At 36.8% G+C, this 18,702-nt stretch overlaps 3 protein-coding genes across 3 annotated transcripts; all 3 read left to right on the top strand.

Moving 5' to 3' along the window:
* Positions 1–337: 337 nt before the first annotated feature.
* LOC106908976 (natural killer cells antigen CD94-like) lies at positions 338–3,551 on the top strand. The gene is made up of 6 exons (XM_088013824.1): positions 338–463; positions 672–761; positions 1,752–1,925; positions 2,168–2,319; positions 2,404–2,519; positions 2,854–3,551. Exons 1-6 carry the CDS (start codon positions 415–417, stop codon positions 2,996–2,998), a joined length of 726 nt encoding a protein of 241 aa, XP_087869950.1. The 5' UTR covers positions 338–414; the 3' UTR covers positions 2,999–3,551.
* Positions 3,552–4,304: 753 nt separating this feature from the next.
* LOC106908974 (uncharacterized) lies at positions 4,305–9,223 on the top strand. The gene is made up of 6 exons (XM_014975261.2): positions 4,305–5,243; positions 5,612–5,710; positions 6,784–7,083; positions 7,182–7,333; positions 7,422–7,537; positions 8,551–9,223. Exons 1-6 carry the CDS (start codon positions 5,189–5,191, stop codon positions 8,708–8,710), a joined length of 882 nt encoding a protein of 293 aa, XP_014830747.2. The 5' UTR covers positions 4,305–5,188; the 3' UTR covers positions 8,711–9,223.
* Positions 9,224–15,958: 6,735 nt separating this feature from the next.
* Positions 15,959–18,363, top strand: LOC106908975 (C-type lectin domain family 17, member A-like). The gene is made up of 4 exons (XM_014975262.2): positions 15,959–15,986; positions 16,345–16,493; positions 16,575–16,672; positions 16,738–18,363. Exons 1-4 carry the CDS (start codon positions 15,959–15,961, stop codon positions 16,880–16,882), a joined length of 420 nt encoding a protein of 139 aa, XP_014830748.2. The 3' UTR covers positions 16,883–18,363.
* The last annotated feature ends 339 nt before the right edge of the window (positions 18,364–18,702 follow it).

The raw sequence follows: 18,702 nt of genomic DNA, 5'->3' as shown, positions 1-18,702 counted from the left end.
TAAGTAGTTTTCTAAAGGGAACATAAAAAACTGCCATCATATTATTAGTTGCAGAAGAAGAACATCAGGGTTGAACAATCAACAGGAAAGGATTTAGAAAATTTATTGGTTTAAAAGAACAATGAGTACAGAGAAAGATTCAGATTTTTCATGTTTTTTATAATCATTTAAATGCGCCTCAGCTCTACTGATGATCTGAAACATAAAACAGGAAACAAACTAACAGGAAAACTTCTGAGCCAACAGTTTGTAGAGCAACAGGGTGGATGTTTCTAAAGATCGCAGATCTACATCAGAATTTACTAAATCTGATTCCTTGCTTCATTTCCTCAGACTGGGCCGGGTGAGCGGATTATCCGGTCCGATGGAAACGTTCTGGTTTTTGATGTTTAAGTTTTTTCTGACTCGGCGGTGATGATGAATGGAGCCGTGGATTTCCACAACATCCATAAACCTCCAAAAGGTGCGTGAATCTCAGCGTTTTACAACATAACTGAGTAGAATAACAAATAAACTCGAAATTTTTACTTAAAACTTACAGAAACCTAAAAAGTAAACTTTTTAAGATTAAAACAACCGGCGGCTGCTGCTGACAAAGTGCTTCTTGTGAGATTTTGCATCTGAACTCGTCACTGTCTTGCTTATTTTATTTTATTTTCTTAATCAAACAGGTGAAGAAGAGTCAGACTCTCGTTTGGGGTCGTTGTGTTTGGGGATCGTTTCTGCCCTTCTGACGGCCAGCATCATCATCATCATCCGCAGTAAGATCTTCATTTCCAAATTAAACATCAGATGATCAGATACTTCAGCTTTTCTTTTGCAAAGTAAAATACTTCAAAGGTTTGTAAATGTGTATTTGTTGTAAAAGGAAATTCAAAATGTTTCATCTGAAGCCACAAGACATGAAAAGATAATTATAAAATAAGCATTCAGTGTTTTTTTAATTATATTGTGCCAAAGTTAAAATATTTAACTTTTTAAATCAGCTTTCAAAGTTTTAATAAAGTTGCATGAAAAACTAGAACATTTCTAAAGAAATTTAAAATGTTCCTGCCAAATTGTGTCTCTTGGTTAGAATCCTTCATTCTGATGCTAAAGATTAGCTAAATGCTAACGTTAGCTACATTTACTTAGCATGCTAACTGTTGCTAGCATATAAAAAATGAGCTAAAATGCTTATTTTAGCTGTAAGGCTAACATTAGCATGGGGGCTATCAGTAGCATGTAGAGTGGCTAGCGTGTTATCATTAGCATCTTAGCCAAACTCTCCCAGTCATGTGTTTTATTTAGGTTTTATTTTATAGATCAGAACAAAATAAGTCATGATGCTAACAGGGAATTAGAAGCATTTGCCTTTAGAAGTAAATGATAAATAATATGAAATTTAAAATAACAGACTCTGGTGTTTTCATCCAACTTTTGACTTTGCCGTTTTGCAGACTAACTAAATTGTAGAGCCGTAATTTGCAGACAGCTGAGGTGAACTGCTAATAAATTCATAAACATGAAAATGAAAAATATATCTAATTTTAGTATGTTTTAGTTTCATAAACTCACAACATAGTTCCAGCTGGTTTTAGTTTCTCCTCATTAATTACTGTTTCAGATAACAAAAATGTTTCTCCATTTCAGTTTTAGTTATTTTGTTAGTTTTAGTTAGTTTTAGTATTAGTTAACTGTGTCCTGAACTCGCTGAAGCTCCAGCAGACTAAACTAAATCTCTGACATGTTTTCTGTTGGTTTCTTCATAGTGAGCGGCGTTCTGTACAGACAGGAAGTGAACCTCAGTGAGATGAAGATGAAGATGGAAATCCTGGAGAATCGGGCCGAGATTCTCCTCAGAGACAGAAACGACCTCAACTGGATGCTGGGAGTCATCCTGACCTTTGACCTGTTCCCAGTCAGAGATTTCTGTCGTGAAAACAGTGAGTACGTTTATACGGCCCTCAGATCGAGGTTAGTAAAGTTAACTGAAACAAACACTAATAAAATAACAAACAGAATAAAAAACAACTAACAAAATAACAAAGTTTTAAATTTAAAACATTTTCGTTTTCTGTAGCTGAAATAAAAAAATCTGGTTAGTGTGTTAAACTGTAACTGTGATTGTGTGAAAACATGCGGACGGTTGTGTTTGTGTGTGAACGTGGTTTGGTGTTTTCCGCAGCAGGGTGCCAGCCGTGCAGGCGAGGCTGGACTCTGTTCCAGCACAGGTGCTATTTGTTTCATGAAGACGGCTGGTTTACCTGGCAGGAAGCTCGGCAGCTGTGCCAGGACCGCCATGCAGACCTGGTGGTTATCGATAATCTGGAAGAACAGGTTCGCTTTGCCACCAACGCGTCAACAAACGACCAAAACGGAAAAACGTCTCATCTGATTATTTCTGTTTTTTTAAACTTGTAGGAGTTTATCAGTAATCGAACAGACTTCTACTTTGATAAATATCACGGATACTGGCTGGGACTGAACCAGACGGGCAGCAGCTGGGTCTGGGTTGATGGACGGGTCGATACTCTGGGGTAAGGAAGTGGTTTTTATTTCACCTTCATCACATTTTATCAGGTTTGCACAGTAAAACGTTAATCCATGTTTACAAAAGTCCAACTTAAACAGCTAAAAAGAGTAAATATTGAAAAAGAATTAGAATTAAAACCAAGAGTTTGAAATGTTAAAACACTTTTCATACAAAGGGAAGATAAAACCTGCTGCCACTGAGATGCATAAAAATCTGTATTTTAGCCTCAAATTGAGAGTTTCCTTAAAATGAAGCAGAAATGCTGTGAGAAATGAAAGTTTCTCTTATTTTAGATGAACTTGTGAATGTGTTGACATCCTGATGTTTCGCTCTCTAAGGTTCTGGATGCAGAAACCATTTTCCTTTCCTGGGAAAAATGCGCTGCTGGTTCCCAACAGGAATCCCACAACCAGCTGGGCCAAAGCCGACTCCGAATTTAAAAACAGATTCATCTGCGAGGGAAAAGCTCTAACAAGGTCATAGCAGCTTCAACAAAACAGGATTTTCACCACTTTTGATTTAAAAACCAAGCAGAAACTTCCTGTTTGGCCTCAGTTTACTTGTTCTGCTTGTTTTTTGAATTTTAGATAAATAAACTAAAGAAAATTATTTCCTCAGAGTTTTGTTCAGCCTGTACTGGAGGTCAAAAGGTTTGTGATGCTGTTTCTGTTTTATTTGGATTTGGTGTCACTTAAAAAAGAAACTAAGTTTAAATTTAGGTTCTTTTGCTTATTTTAAACAGAAATTAATCTTTTTGTAACACAGAGGAAACTTAATCTGTGGCAGCTTTTCCTTTACAAATGTGTGTAAATCAGTTTATGTTCTGTAAATGTTGAAAACAGTTTTGTAATCGTTTCTGTGTTTCCTCTGTCATGACCTGTAGAGGTTTGACTTCTGGTAAAACTCGACTTCTTGATGAAACATGTTGGGACATGATGCCTGATGAACACATGAATTCACTGGACCGGCCTGTTTTAAATCTCCACATAATGGGTTAAAAAACATTATTTCACAATTAAATCATGTTTTAACCTACAGATTGGCCCATTTTTGTCATGATCTGTGTTTCTGTGTGTTTATTTTTGACATTTCCTGTGTTTAGTCCTGTTTCTGTCCTGTCCTCCCCGTTGATTGATCCCACCTGTGTCTCGTTCCTGTGATTACCCTCCCAGTGTATTTAGTCTCACCTGTTGTCTGTGTTTAAGTTTGTCAAACGTAGGTCTACGTGTCTTAGTCTGCAGGCGCAGTTGAACTGCCAAGTCCTGGGCCGGCTTTCGCTCATCGTGTCAGTCTTTGTTTTGAGTCAGTTGCTACCAGTGCTGAGCCTCCGTGTTTTCCGCCGTGCTGCCTGCCAGTTTTTGACTGTTGAGCATTTTCATTAAACTCATAATTTTTCATCTATACCTGGATCCTGCGTCTCTCCTCACCTCCTACCACCACTACTTGTGACAATTTTACACAGACACACCTGCAGTTTTTGTTAAAGTTTCATAAGTTATAATATTTTATTTTGCCTGATTTTATTACTTTTTCTTACTTGTATGAATTATTGTCATTTTCATCCTTAAAATACCAAAGTTTCTATTTAGCTTTATATTTTGGTCTGTGGGATGATGTAATGCTGAAATGTTAAAGGATTAATAATTTGATCAGTTTTTACCAAATACTTTTTTTGTCTTGAGTTTAATTTTCAGGGACTACCTCTGGTCAGGCCGCCTGGCGACCTGCTCTGTCTGACTGAACCAGGGCAGTTGTGGCTACTATCCAGTAGCATGCCACCATCTGTGTGTGTGTGTGTGTGTGTGTGTGTGTGTGTGTGTGTGTGTATGACTGCATTGTGAAGCGCTTTGGGCTCCTCTTCAGTTCAAACCTTTTAATGTTTTATTTTTCATGAAATGTAAACAGAAATGGAGCAGCGTTTTGTTTTTGGTAAAAGGCGGTGAGTCATTTCTCTCGCCAGGCTTGGCTCTCAAGTTTGTTGTGGTTGTATTTACCCAGAATACCACAACAAACCCATTTCCTGCTCTAGGCGCGGTTTCCGGTTCACTTGGCGTTCAGAGACTCATTTGAACCACAGCTCAGCTCACTTCAACCGAACAAAGCCCACAAACCCGGTTTGTTGGTAGATCTGAGTTCAGTTGTTTGGTTTGCATTCACGCCTTCCCAAACGAACCTGACCTGCTATGCAAGTGGACTGGAGTTTTAGCCAAGTGGACTAAATGAACTCTAGAAGTCCAATCCCCCGTGGATAAAGCAGAACTTTACAGTGAGGGTGAATGGTTGTCTCTGTGTGTGTTGGGCTGGCAGACCGGATGAGTCTACCAGACCACAGATGTTCTGGGTTTCTGTTTCTGCTCTACTTCACTTTTTGCTGTGTGGTCTGGCCAAAGAAAGCTTAGCATATTTAGGTTGTTGTTCAGCTTAGACTGTAACTTTTGTTTTTGAGAACTTGTGATTAAACTGCAGCCTCATTGCTCAAAGCGAGATCACACCTATCAGAAATAAAAGGTGGGAAAACTGATGAGGTTGAAGTGAGAAACTGCTCAAACGTGTGTTGTCTTTAGCTTTCAGTGTCTCCTCAGAGAATCAGGATCCAGCGTAACAACAGAGACTTAGAGGTCATAGACAAAATTATTCAAACATATTCATCTGCAGACCTTTGAGACTTTAACGATGGCCAAAGACTCGCATGAAGAGATTTATGAAAATGTTCAAAGGATTTCACACGGTGAGTTACTCGTGTTTGGTGTAAAATATAAATGTACATTTTGCTTAGTCAGGTTTTTGGTGAAAGACTGGATGAAAAACAGATTATTAAAACTGTTTTGTTTCATATTTAGGTTTCTTATTGAACTTATTTTGGTTAATTAAAAGTTAGTGGTAAACTTGGTCAAAAATATTCTCAACTGAACTTCCATGTTTTATGTTAATAAAGTTTTTCCTCTTTTTTTAAAAATCTGTTTTACTGTAAAAATAATGAAACCTAAACCTAACAGACCTAGATGTAATGTTTTCTTGAGCTTTTTTTCTTTTAAAAAGCAAGAAACCGTTCTGTTGGTGCAAAATTGTGATTATTGAATTTTCCGTGTCCTGCAGAGAGAAAAGAGAAAACATCAATAACTTGTTCCAGTCGTCTGTCGTGTTTGTGGATAATTAGTTTCCTCCTGGTGGGAAGCATTGTGGCCAACATCTGGAGTAAGTCTCCTTTTCTTTTATCACATTTTAATCCACTAGCCTGTAGTTAACTCAGATTATTATGAAGCTACAGCTTTCACTTTGCAAGCACAAACCTGTGTATTTACTTGTGTTTATTCCCTTATTTTTACTAATTTTATTTAGATTTCTGGTGACACACCAGCAGAAAAGTTGTTCATAAGTTAAAGGAAAATGATTTATGGTTTTCAAACTGATTTATACACAAAACTGAAACGGAGCTGGAAGCAGTGGGCTCCTCGCTGGTTGGTCAACCGAGTCGGCATTTTTTATGATGCTTTTCGTCACTAAAGATTTCAAATGCAGGACGGCGTTAAAAGAAGTGTAGCGTTAATGTGAATCGGAGTCCTTCGCTGCTAAACTGTGTGTTGCTTCAGGCTGTCGTTTCTGAAGAGGATTTAATGCAAAAAGGTGTAAAACTGAAATGAGAGACAACACAGAAAAATACTTAGCATACAAATCATACTATGGCCAAAATAAATGTGTATTTACTACACCATGGTAGGAAATGTGTGTCACCTGATCAAGAATATAATTTTAAGGTACTTTATGAAAAGAAAACCAAACAAACAAGAAACTTCAAATAAAAAACCCACTGCACTCAAATGTGCTGAAAAGAACCATAATAATAAGTCAATATGTTACAGGCAGCTCTGCATGTATCCAAATCATACCAAGGCTAAATAAACATTACTTTATACGATGCTTAATTAGTTAATTTCAACTTTGATTTCCATGTAGATAAAGTCAGACAAGCCTAAATATACTGACAATGAAAGCAAGTCAAAAGTTGTTAAACTTGTGACAATATTCAGTGGAGAGACATAATAATAATAATAATAATGGAAAAATAGTCAGGCTTTCAACATGGACACAAACGGTTCAGGGCTTCTGTTAGCATTTAGCATCTGCAGCTAGTTGATGCATCCTCTGATATCCTAACTGCACATTTCTGGCAATTTACTTAAAAGTTTCTTAAGAGTTTTCTAATGTACATTTGGATTAAAACAAACAACCTGCCTGTAATTCACTTAATTCCCCTCTGTCATTTGTAGTGTGTCTTCAGATGTACCAACAGAAAGCAACTTCCCAGGAGCTGGAGATGAAGATGGGAAAACTACAAAACTACAGCGAGGAGCTGGAGATGAAGATGGGAAAACTACAAAACTACAGCGAGGAGCTGGAGATGAAGATGGGAAAACTACAGAATCACAGCGAGGAGCTGGAGATGAAGATGGGAAAACTACAGAATCACAGTGAAGTGTTGACTCATGAGAATAATGACCTGAACTTATGGCTGAACTTTTTTCTGAAATTCAAAAATGTTCAAGTCTCAAATTACTGCAGTGGCAAACGTGAGTTGGTGTCATGTGACCTTCCTGAAAACAAAGCAATGATTACAACTAATTGATGCTGAAAGCGGCTCGTCTCTCCGTTTGCTTCACGTTGACAGAGTGTCGGCCATGTCAGGAAGGATGGGTTGAGTTTCAGAAAAAGTGCTATCTGTTTATTGATGAACAACCTTGGAAAACCTGGAAGCAAAGCGATGAGCACTGCAAAAGCAAATCCGCAGATCTGGTCACTATTGATCACCTGCAAGAACAGGTGAGCTCCAGCACAGATTCATCTTTGAAAATTACATTTTTAACTTTTAAAATATAAAAGTAATGATTTTAAACCAAATGACTTTCAGGAGTTTCTCAGTAAACAGATTAAGTCTTACTATGATGAATATCATGGATTCTGGTTGGGTTTGCGTGAAATTAACAACAGATGGGTGTGGACTGACGGACGTAATGACACTCTGGGGTAAGAAACTTTAATTAAACGTAAAATAAACAACATAGAAAAACCAGTGTTTGTTGTCACCTTCCTAAAATAATCACCAAAATCCATTTTTTGGGCAAAAACTTGGGATTATTATTTCAGGAAGGCGACAAAATGAATGTTCAAATCAAGATTAAATCCACCTGCTTAGAGTTTATTTTGATACAAAATAATTAGAGCATTGACCAGAGGTGGGCAGAGTGGACAAAAGCTTTACTCTGGTAAAAGTAAAAAAGTATTTGGTAAAAAGTAACTGATCAAATTATCAATCGTTTAGTCTTTCAAGATGACATCATCAGACAGACTGAAATATTACCTGGAAGTTTTGGTATTTTAAGGTCCAAATGGTTCATATATAAAACCAAACTTACAAAATTAGAGCAAAGGAACATTTTCCCAAATCAGTTCCTTTCACTATACAGACATTTTAATACAAACTGTCTGGTGACGTTTTGGTTCTTCATTCAGTGAAGTTACTCACAGGATCTAGAAACTTTACTCAAGTAAGAGTAACAATACTTCACATTAAAATAAGTGAACATAAAAAATACAGCGCGGTACAAATTCTCCGAAAAGTAATTTTTTCCCTTTTACTCAAGTAAATGTGAGTAAATGTAATATTGACCAACATATTTGATTTTTATCAGTGATTTTGATAAATGCACTCAATAAAATGTATCATTGTTTCTTCTCAAATTGGTAACTTTTTGTCATAAATTTTTATTTTTGTGTTTTTATGATGTAAAAGCCTCTTGCTAAAATATGATATACAAATAAACTTGATTGATTGATATGCAGTAGGTAGAAATCCACATTAAGTCATTTTTCTTAAGTATTTTGCAGTTACATTCCAGAAAAATCATAAAATGTGAGTTTCTACTCTTCAGCGTCTGAATATCACTTCTATCCATGACCTTGTAGTTTTTCTGTATCATTTCTGTTTATATTCACTCGGTTTTGAACCAGCAGAATTTAACAGTCATAATGTTTTGAAGGTTCTGGATGGAATCAGTTTATGATCCCCCTGGTCCGTTTGCTCTGCTGATCCCAGGAAAAACTCCAACAAATAGCTGGGACTCATCAGATAACGGCTTTCTGAACAAATTCATCTGTGAGCAAGAAGCCCTGGTGAAGCTTGAAGCCAGAGCCAGGTGATTCTCTGACCTTTGACCCAACACTGCGGGTTTACAGAAACAAATGCCTGCTACCTAAATGAGCTTTTCTTGACCTCCTGCTCCAGCGAACAGAGTTTGCAGCTCGTTAGTCTGTTTGTGGTGACAGAGCCGCGCGACTCGAGTTCACGATAAAATCAAACTTCAGAGAAATGTGTTGCTTTGAAATTACAACCACAGACAGAGCAAAAAGAAAGAAGCAAAGACAAACATTTAAACAAATTAAATGTTTGTCTTCTTACAAAGACAAACATTTAATTTGTCTTTGTAAAAAGTGTTGCATCATATTTAACCCAATAAGTGTTCAGAAGCAAGCTGGTTTCACAGCTTCTACTCATTTTTAATATTTTATCTGCACAGATTAATATTGTATTCTTTATTAATTTTTTAATGTTTTTTATTCTTATGTTTGAATCTTTTTGCTTTGATTGCTTGTCACTTTGCTGATGCAACAAAATTTGAGAAACAATAAAGGAATTTCTGTTGTATTTTATTACATTCAGTGTTTTTTTACTCAGACTTTACTGCACCCAAATATGCTTTTGTTTTATTGAATTGAATGCATCAATTTAATTTAATTAGTTTAAATGGTAGGCTGCATATTAATGAACTTACAATATTTTCATAAATATTCCAGATTTCGCAAAATGATTTCTGCTTTGGGTCAGTTATACAGAAGAATTTTATTTTATTTTTTGCTAAATATCACAAATTTAGGAGAGAAAACTTTTTTTTCTTTGTTTTTAGCCAGAATTACTTTTCCGACTGACTTGGGTCAAAACTTTGGTTTTGTTCTTATTAGCCTGGTTCTTTATAACTGAACTGTGTAACTGATTTAGATTTTATTTCTCCGTTTTCAGCCAGATTCATTTAAAAGAAAACATTTCTAACATCACATACATAAACCATTTGGTCGGTTTGGAAACTGAACTATTTCTGAGAATAGTTTCCATTCTACTTAAAGAAATCACACTGTCATCATATGTTGGTGTTAAGTTGTGACATCGGTTTCTAAGAGATTATGAGGAAGTAATTTATTTATATTAAGGTTCTGAAGTTGCATCTTCTCTCAGCCTCAAAACCTCTTTCTGCTTCTTTCACAGTGTCACTTAAAAATATCTTTGTACAGTTTATGTAAACATTAAAGAGCAGAACTGCAAAAACATTGGATTTTACAGCATAATGTGTGTCTACAAAACTGATTTTACTACAAACAAACTTTTGAATAGAAGTTTTCTAATCATCTGTTGATGTGCAGATTGTAAAAATATGTACCTGCTCAATATTTTATCATATCTGTGGTTTAGTTATTTTTAGACATTGGTCAACATCTTATGATAAAACTTGGTTTAAAGTGAAAAACAGAAATAATTACGATACTTTTATAAATCAATCATAATCAAAAAAATTGGACTTTTTTGACAAAAAATTTACAAAAAAGAAAAAACTTTAAAACTGCAGGATGTATCTTTTATAAAATGTATATTTTCCTACTTATTTGTTGAAACTCACCATGACGTTTGTTATGAGACAGATAATCTGAGAAAAATAAACTACTTCTTCTTTCTCCCAGTACCAACTGCAAACAACCAATCAGATCCAGGAGGCGGATCTTAGTCTTGTCAATCACCCTGACGACAGTGCAGCTAGCAGAGTCTGCCACAAATGCTAAAGCTAGTTAGCATAGCTGCTGATGACGGGAAGTAAACAGTTTTCCTGTAACAGTGAGTTGTTTTTCTCCCATCAACACATTTAGCAGCGAGTACAGGAGGGTGATTGTGTCGAGAAAAGTCGAGCTCATCCCACTTCCCCATGCTGGAGATTTTAGTTTAATAATAACAATAAATAAAGTTATCTTTAAAACTGATTACACAGGTGACATCAAGACCCAACAGTAGAGTCAGACAATAATAAAATTAATCTGGTTGTGTGTGTGTTATTGTGTGCTGCTTTAATTCTACTTTTTTCTATATAATCATAAAAAAATCATAGTCTGCCAGAAGGAAAGTTATGAAACAGGAAAAGCAGGTTTCCTGGAAAAAGAGGAAGTTTCCAGCCTGCAGTGATTAAAATAGTTCAGACTGCTCATTTTGGGCATTAAAGGTTTAAAGAATAAAATCTAAACATTTTGAGTAATTGGATAAAACCCAGAGTAAAATACTTGAATTAATAATGATAACTTATAATTAAGCTAATAATTAATATTGGTTGATGTTGGTTTGATTATAAGAATATTTAACACTTACTCTTACACTTATGGAAGTACTTAAAGGTGAAACAAGTAACTGTAACATGGTGTCAAATGATTAGAATAATGAATTATTCTTGGTTTCTTTTCAGAAATGTCTGTAATAACACATTATGATTATAAGAGTAACTAATAAGTAATGATTATTATAATATTATAAATGAATGCTAAACCAGATAAACTAAAAGGTTATAAATGTGATTTTGACATTGAACTTGAAATGGTGTAAAGTGTGTAACTGTAACTAAAGGTCACTGATGTTGTGTTAGAGGTAGATGGTAGGTGAAAGGTCAGGGGGAAAGAGGAACTGATGGGAGAGCGGAGGTGTCCAACGCCTTATTGCTAAACTTCAACTTACCTAAGAGAAGGTTAGACACAAGAGGGCTGTTGAGCAACTCGGGGACATTAGAACAGACATCAGGTCATGTCCAAAGATGGTGATGGATATGAGATTATCGGTCCAAGCAGTCAGCCAATGAAACAGGCACAGCAACAAAGCTAGCCAATGCAAATGCACTAAAAGGGTGGATAAACCCTATATAAGGTGAGTGCAAGAGAGGAGTCTTTGGTTGGATCCTTCAGGCAGCTTCGAGCCAAGATCGAGATGGACAAAGAACTCTGCAGCTGAAGAAGAGCCGGGGTCACAGAACCGAAGACTGTTCTGCACATGGGGACCAACCCGTTAGCCCCGCAACATGTGGCTTCAAATCGCACTTTTCTCAGCTGGGTTCGAGACCCCAAAGACAAAGACCAAGGCAAAGATGAAGATAAAGACAAAGATAAAGAACAAAGGCAAAGAGGAAGAACTGGTGTGTTCCTTCCATGAGACCAGCTCATCTACATCTCGAAGGACCAGAAAGATCGTGAGACGAGGAGAAAGGAGCTACAGAGCTGCAAGACAAGAAGGAGAGGGCCGCTACGAGCATGAGGAAGTCACCCTGAGGCCCGAGACCTGCCGCTCTGACTCAGTACTCTTCCTGTACTGGGAGCCTCCTGCTGCTGCAACACCTTTTTCATCATCAGGCCAGTTCTGGGGTTCAAAATGCCAAACTCCGTTCGTCTCTCTCAAAGTTTTTCTTTTTTAGTTCACAGTGTCAGCATTAGGGAAAGATAGGCTAAATTATTGATTTTACTTATTTGATTATTTCTGCTACTGATTTAAGCTGTACTGACCCTTGCAAAACTGCCTTACTAATAAAATAATTAGCATTAAGAAAATCTAAAAGATGTTGTGGACATTCAGTTAATGAGTCACCTTAAAGTTCTTTGATGGTTGTAAAATAGCTATGAAGTTTGATTCTGGGAGGAGAAAGTGGAAAATGTTTTATAGGTTGCTTTTAGCCAAAACTAAAACAACACCCTTGGGACTCGCCCGAGTCACTAAAACCAACCTGGTTCAGTAACAAGTGCAAGTTGTAATAAGAGAAAGAGCGACCGTTAACAGGTGTGCTCTGTGAAACTAGCTGATTCCGGGCTGCTTTATCTGGCTAATTCACAGGGTGAAAAAGGGTGGGACATCTGGATGAAGGTCGTTAGAAACCAGGCTAGTCTTTCTCGCACCCAGCTTAAACAGAGTTTACTTCAGTTCTGGGTAGGGTAAATCTCGGCAGATTTAGGAAACTCAATTCACCCGTTAGACGGAGAGCTGGGAGCAACATCTCCCTCCTCTCAGAAGAGGAAGTAGAGAGAGAGAAGGGGGGGGGGGGAGGTGTTGTGCAACAACAATTGGCAGCGTTAAAACGCTCCTGGCTCTGATTGGCTGTTTTTGGTGCATTTCTTCAGATGGCAATAAAAGCTCTGGGAGGCGGAGGAGATCGATCTTTTCACTGATTATGTGTCTCCTACTGTGACCATTTTAACAAATACATAAAAACATATTTTTTTAATTTAAAAGTTAAATTCTGCAGCTTTAATTTCAAAGTGAAAACGGATTTCTACCAAACAATGACAAAATTATTCAACATAATAAAAGTTAAACTATTTACCCCCTTTAAAGTGACCGAATTCAACAGAGGTCCAACCAATTGGCGCTGGTCGTCTGAGTGTTTCCAGTGATTATGATATAAAGACTGGTTCTGGTTCTGGAAGGTCCATTCATTGGTCCATCAGTATCCCTGGCTACAGGGAACAAAGAGTAAAGAACACTCCAACCAATCAGAGAAAAGGTTAACGAAACGTATCAGCCAGGGGATGGATACTAAAACATGGTTCCTTCTTCGTCTGCTGAACTGCTGAGGTTTTTTGTCCGATCATAACATTGTAGCTCTGCAACATGGATTTGTGTGAAGCTAAAGTAACAGTTAGCTTAACTTACTAAATTGTATTCATAGTTGAGCTTCATGCAAACTGCAGTAAAATCGGATGTTTAGGTGCTTTCCACACAGTGGACAACCTGTTTGGAAGGTCTTCAAAACAGGAAGAGAAAACTTTGCTTTGCATAAAGTATCAGTGGGATTATTTTCCAGTATCGTGACGAGATCGGCTCTTACTTTTCTTTCTGCTGTCAGAGTTAAAACTTTAAATTATGTCGGCAGAAATCAACACTAAGAAGGTTCAGGAAAATGTAAAGACGCCTGGATCAGGTAAGAGACTCCCTGCAAACATTTCAACGTCTGAAAACCTGAAGTTTCTCAAGAATAACTCAGTTTTAAATTAGGAGGAATGATAAAAAAAGATTCTGTTAGTGACTGACATTTTATTCCTGGAGAAAAACTTCTAATATCTGACATATTCCTTAAATGTAACCAGCAGGTGAAATATTTTTTTATTTAGTGAAGCTGTTTGAAAATGTTTCCTGCATTTTTATGACTTCTGGATTAAATCGGATTGAAACTCTGCCTGTTTCAAATAATAATCATTGATAGCGCTTTTTAAAGCTAGCTACAATAATTAGCTGCTTTGATATAGGAATCTGGGAAACCAGCTTTTAGATCTGCATGTTTAAGAGGTTTAAATAAAATTAAAGTAGTAAAGTAGTACATAGAACCAAGAAAAGGAAAAAACATAATGAATCAGAAACTAGTGTCTTGATTTGTGGTTAAGACAAAGATCCAAGATTTAGACGAACTGAAAGTTTTTACACCTGAAGATCAACAGGAAACCAACAAGCCTTGACTAAAGGCGACGACTCAGAGAAAGGTTTAATAATCTAGTTAATTACAGAGACGAGAACAGAAAACCAAGGGAAAACCAAAGACTAGAAAACACAAGATAAAACCTGAAAAACAGGAAACAGGAAGTAAACTGATGACAGATGAACAGATAAAACCTGATGCAGTAAAACATCTTATGACAACAAACAGAAAAACGCAGAAGGAGGCAGCAAATTATTAAAAACCAAAGAGAAATACCTGAAACCAAGACTGGACTTCTAGTTCAAACCAGAGTCAATCGGATCATTAAAACTAATAAACTTAATGAACACTGATGTCTAATTTTTTCATTTCTGTCTAAAATATTGTTGGGTTTAACCGTCATGTGCATTTATGGTCAAATGATCAATAGTCAGAATCCCAAACTTTTACCAAAAACATGTTTGTATCTAATTATTAACTCTATTTCTAATCATTACAGCAAATATTTAGTGCAATAATGTTTTTTTTACCTCTTACAAATAACAGACCAACTTATTTAAAATGCATTTAATTTTTTTTCTGTGTAGAAAAAAACTATACAGAAAAAAACAGACACATTAAATCGTTTATTTAAAATTTGTTTTACATTTATTTTCTTTGTCTTTTTTAGAAGGTGCATAAATAAAGGAACTGTTCAAATCGAACCACTTTCATTATAAATGCTGATTGTGTTTATTAAACCAAGCAGAAGTTTCAAACAGGAAAAGTTTTCAATATTTGTTAGATTAGTTTAACTGTAAAATGGATCAATTTAACCAACAACATGATATTAACATAACTATTTTTTAAGAAACATTCAGAAACCAAACAGGCTCATGTTTCAGTCTTCAAATATATTTTTTCCTGATTAAAACTTCAGAGAGAAAAATCAGAAAAAAATACGATTTATGGATTGAAAAATAAATATTTACAGTTTTTTAGCATCATTAATCAGTATTTTGTACAGAAATCCTGATCTGTTATGTTCACATGATGAGAGCATTTAAACTCTTTTGCTTTGTGAATAAACAGATTTATTAAATTGATGCTTTGGAAACTTTTCTGCTGTAATTCGTAACCAGTGGCTGTAAAAGCAGAAATATTTATTATATCTGGTTTAATTCCACCAACAGACGGGGAAAAAAGACGTTTGTTCTCATTTCCGTCTGCTGCTGCTGGTGTTGGGGGTAACCTTCGTCCTGCAGGCGGTGAGCATCAGCATCATCACCTGGAGTGAGTCTCTTTATCCTCGTATTTATCATTTAACATTTTTAGCTTCAGAGCCCTCTGCAGCGCAGTAATGAGAGGTCAAAGGTCACATAATGACAGAGTGTTGTGGTGTTTTCTGTCGTTTGAAGGCTGTTTAGAAATAAAGAAACAGAAAGCGAGAGTCAGCAGGCTGGAGCTGGCGTCTGAGCGGACATGCAGAGAGAAGGAAAAGCTCAACCAGAAGCTCAGATTCATCCTCACATCCACAAACTTCTGTCCCGTTGGAGGCGAGAAACTCGATTATATGTGATTAGATGATTATTCAAAGTTTTCTCTAGGAGAATACTGAAATTAGATGTAATGTAAATAGTTGCTGTAGTTTTAAGTGTAAAATGTTTTGCCATATTTACAGTGGATACGGCAAGACAGTTACCTTAATAATGAAGTGCAGCGGACCACAGCCTCCGATTGTTTTCTCTGGAACATAACTCTAAATTATTTGAAGAAAATTAGCTTTCACAGATTTATTTACCTAGCAACCCAAACTGAGCTTCAGCATGTTTGGTCAGCTGGTTTTCAAATTCAGAAATAGCTTATTCATACCAAAGGAAAATAAAATAATGTAGCTCATTAATTCAGATCCTTCAAAAAGAGATTGTAGATGCTGATGGCTGTTGGCAGGGTCCTGAGTATGGGCTGTACAATGGCTGCTATTGACTTGCCACTTGTTGTATCCTTGTTGGTTGTGCAGGAACCCCCACTTCTGCTTTTCAAAGAAGTACAGTTGTATAATTGCAGTCATTTTCACATGTAAGTGTGCCTAGCAGCAGTTTATTTGGATTTAAAGAGACAGAGGCCCGAAAGAGATCAACATAGGCAGAACTGAGCAGAATGAAATCTCTGATTCTGAGCAAAACATGTTCTGTAGCCCATAAATTTCTCCTAACCTGTTCAAGGAAGCATAACAGGTCACCTTTAAAAAGCACAGCATGATAAACTCTGCTGGTCTTGCTCTGTATTAATCCTGTCTTACTGTGACGGCTGCAGAGTGCCGGCTGTGTCCAGATGGATGGTTCTGGTTCCAGGAAAAGTGCTACTGGTTCAGGAACGACACCGAGCTGAACTGGGAAGAAAGTCGTCGGTTCTGTCAGAACAGATCTGCAGATCTGGTTGTTATTAATAATCCAGAGCAACAGGTGAGCTCCAGCACCAATATTAATAGGTAATAATTTAAAAACTATATAATCTGAGCATTTAATGACAATGTTTCTCCCCAGGCTTTCATCAGTAACCTCAGCAGCAGCTTCTACTGGCTGGACCTGCAGAACATCGACAGCAGCTGGGTCTGGATCGACGGATGTAGAGACACTTTAGGGTAAGAGTTTCTACAGAAACAAATAAATAAAATGATGTTTTCTTTGACGGTGTTTGTGTCTAAAGGTTTTGGATGAATGATGTCAACCCGTTGGGTTCGTTTGCGGAGGTGTTGGCCTGGAGGAATCTCACTGACAGCTGGCTGCCGACAACATCTACGACCTTCAGCAAGGTCGTCTGTGAGCAGGAAGCCTTCAGAGTTTCCACTTAAACGGTTTCTGTTCTCCACCAGGATATTTACACCATCTAAACTGAAACATCATAGTTTAAAGTTTAATTATTTTATATAAAGTATCTTGCCTTTTTTTGGTGGTTTAAATTACCTCATCTACTAATTAAAGGAAATAAATTGGCTATCGATCAGCTCATGATCATATATAAATTATATCTGCATTGTTGTTCTTTGAAAAATATGTTTTTACTGTTTGTCACTACGACTAAAATATATATTCAATAGTAATAAACAGTAAAATTATGACAGAAAAAATCAGTTAAACATCTAAAACTGTTGATTTTGATGTGAAATAAATTAATCTGTTAAAAGTAAATTGAACATTAATTTTATGAGTTGTATTCATGTTGATTTTAGGGAAAACATTTTCTTTTCCAGTAAAACATTTACACCAGCACCATTTTTAAACTCCAAAGTAAACAATGACAATGTCGTCTAACCGTGAAAGAAAAATGTTTTACCTTTAATTTTACGGTGGATTTGTTTCAGCCGGCATTTTACTGGACAATTTACTGTTTTTACAGTGTATGGATTGATGTGCTCATAGTTTTCAGTAAATAATTTAATCTTACTACTTTTAGAGTACACAAAAATATGTGAACATTATTTGTCCTTTTTAAGATTCTTCTTCATATTTGTGGCTTTTATGATAATTTAACACAAAACTCTCTGAAAACAGAAACATCTGATGGAGTGAAGCATGTTAATGTTCTGTAGGTGTTATTATACTGGTATCTCAATGTTTTAGTCTTTTAGTTTTTAGTCTTTTCTACTAAAGTCTAGAAAATTATAAAGTTGTTGTAAGGACCCGGAAATTCAACCACACACAGGAGTATACGAAAGGAAAACAGTTTATTTTCAGATACTGGTTTCTGCTCAGGGAGAGGTCATCAAACAGCACTGCAGAGCGGTGGACGGGTGGAGCAGAGGAACAGAGGGTCTGACGACAGGGGGATGCAGGAAACCAGTGGAACAGGCTTCTGTGGAAGCAATGAAGATCTCCACCAGGAGATCCAAAACGCAACACCCAGGGACTTTGTCAATGATGAGGCAGAGGTCATTCACAGGAGGACAGAGAGGGCAAACTTAGCTTTGAGGGGCAGGCGATGATCGGTGGCCGTGAGGCAGAGCTTGGGTCGTAGAAACACTGAAGGCTTGGAAGGAAACGCTGGATCTCTACTGGCTCATGGCTGTCGATAATCTGGCCAGGAAGCAGAGCCTGAGGGGTGTTTCAGTAGGGCAAGGCCCAGGTGGAACAGGTAAGCAATCAGGCATGGCAGGTGAGCTGAATGAGTGAATGAGTGCTTAACACAGCATGGACAGGACATCAGTCAAATTTTATTTGTATAGCACATTTCAGCAGCAAGGCATTTCAAGGTGCTTTACATGAAACAAAATAAAAACAGCATGTGACATTGAATAAACAGTAAGAAAAAGATTCTGGAAAAAAAAGATGAAAACATACTTTTGTTACAGAATTTAAGCGCCTGTCGTCGCCGGACTCCACCGTCCGTTTAACACGGGTATTATCCAGGTATTATCCAGGTATTATCCAGGTATTATCTAGGTATTATCCAGGTATTATCCAGGTATTATCCAGGTATTATCCAGGTACTATCCAGGTATTATCCAGGTATTATCCAGGTATTATCCAGGTATTATCTAGGTATTATCCAGGTATTATCCAGGTATTATCCAGGTATTATCTAGGTATTATCCAGGTATTATCCAGGTATTATCCAGGTATTATCTAGGTATTATCCAGGTATTATCCAGGTATTATCCAGGTATTATCTAGG

The sequence above is a fragment of the Poecilia mexicana genome, unplaced genomic scaffold (assembly GCF_051168715.1).
Source record: "Poecilia mexicana isolate PSO_F unplaced genomic scaffold, ASM5116871v1 scaffold_16, whole genome shotgun sequence".
In the NCBI taxonomy this organism is placed as follows: domain Eukaryota; kingdom Metazoa; phylum Chordata; class Actinopteri; order Cyprinodontiformes; family Poeciliidae; genus Poecilia; species Poecilia mexicana.
The sequence above is the reverse complement of the archived record's forward strand: the minus strand, read 5'-3'. Positions and strand labels throughout refer to the sequence as shown.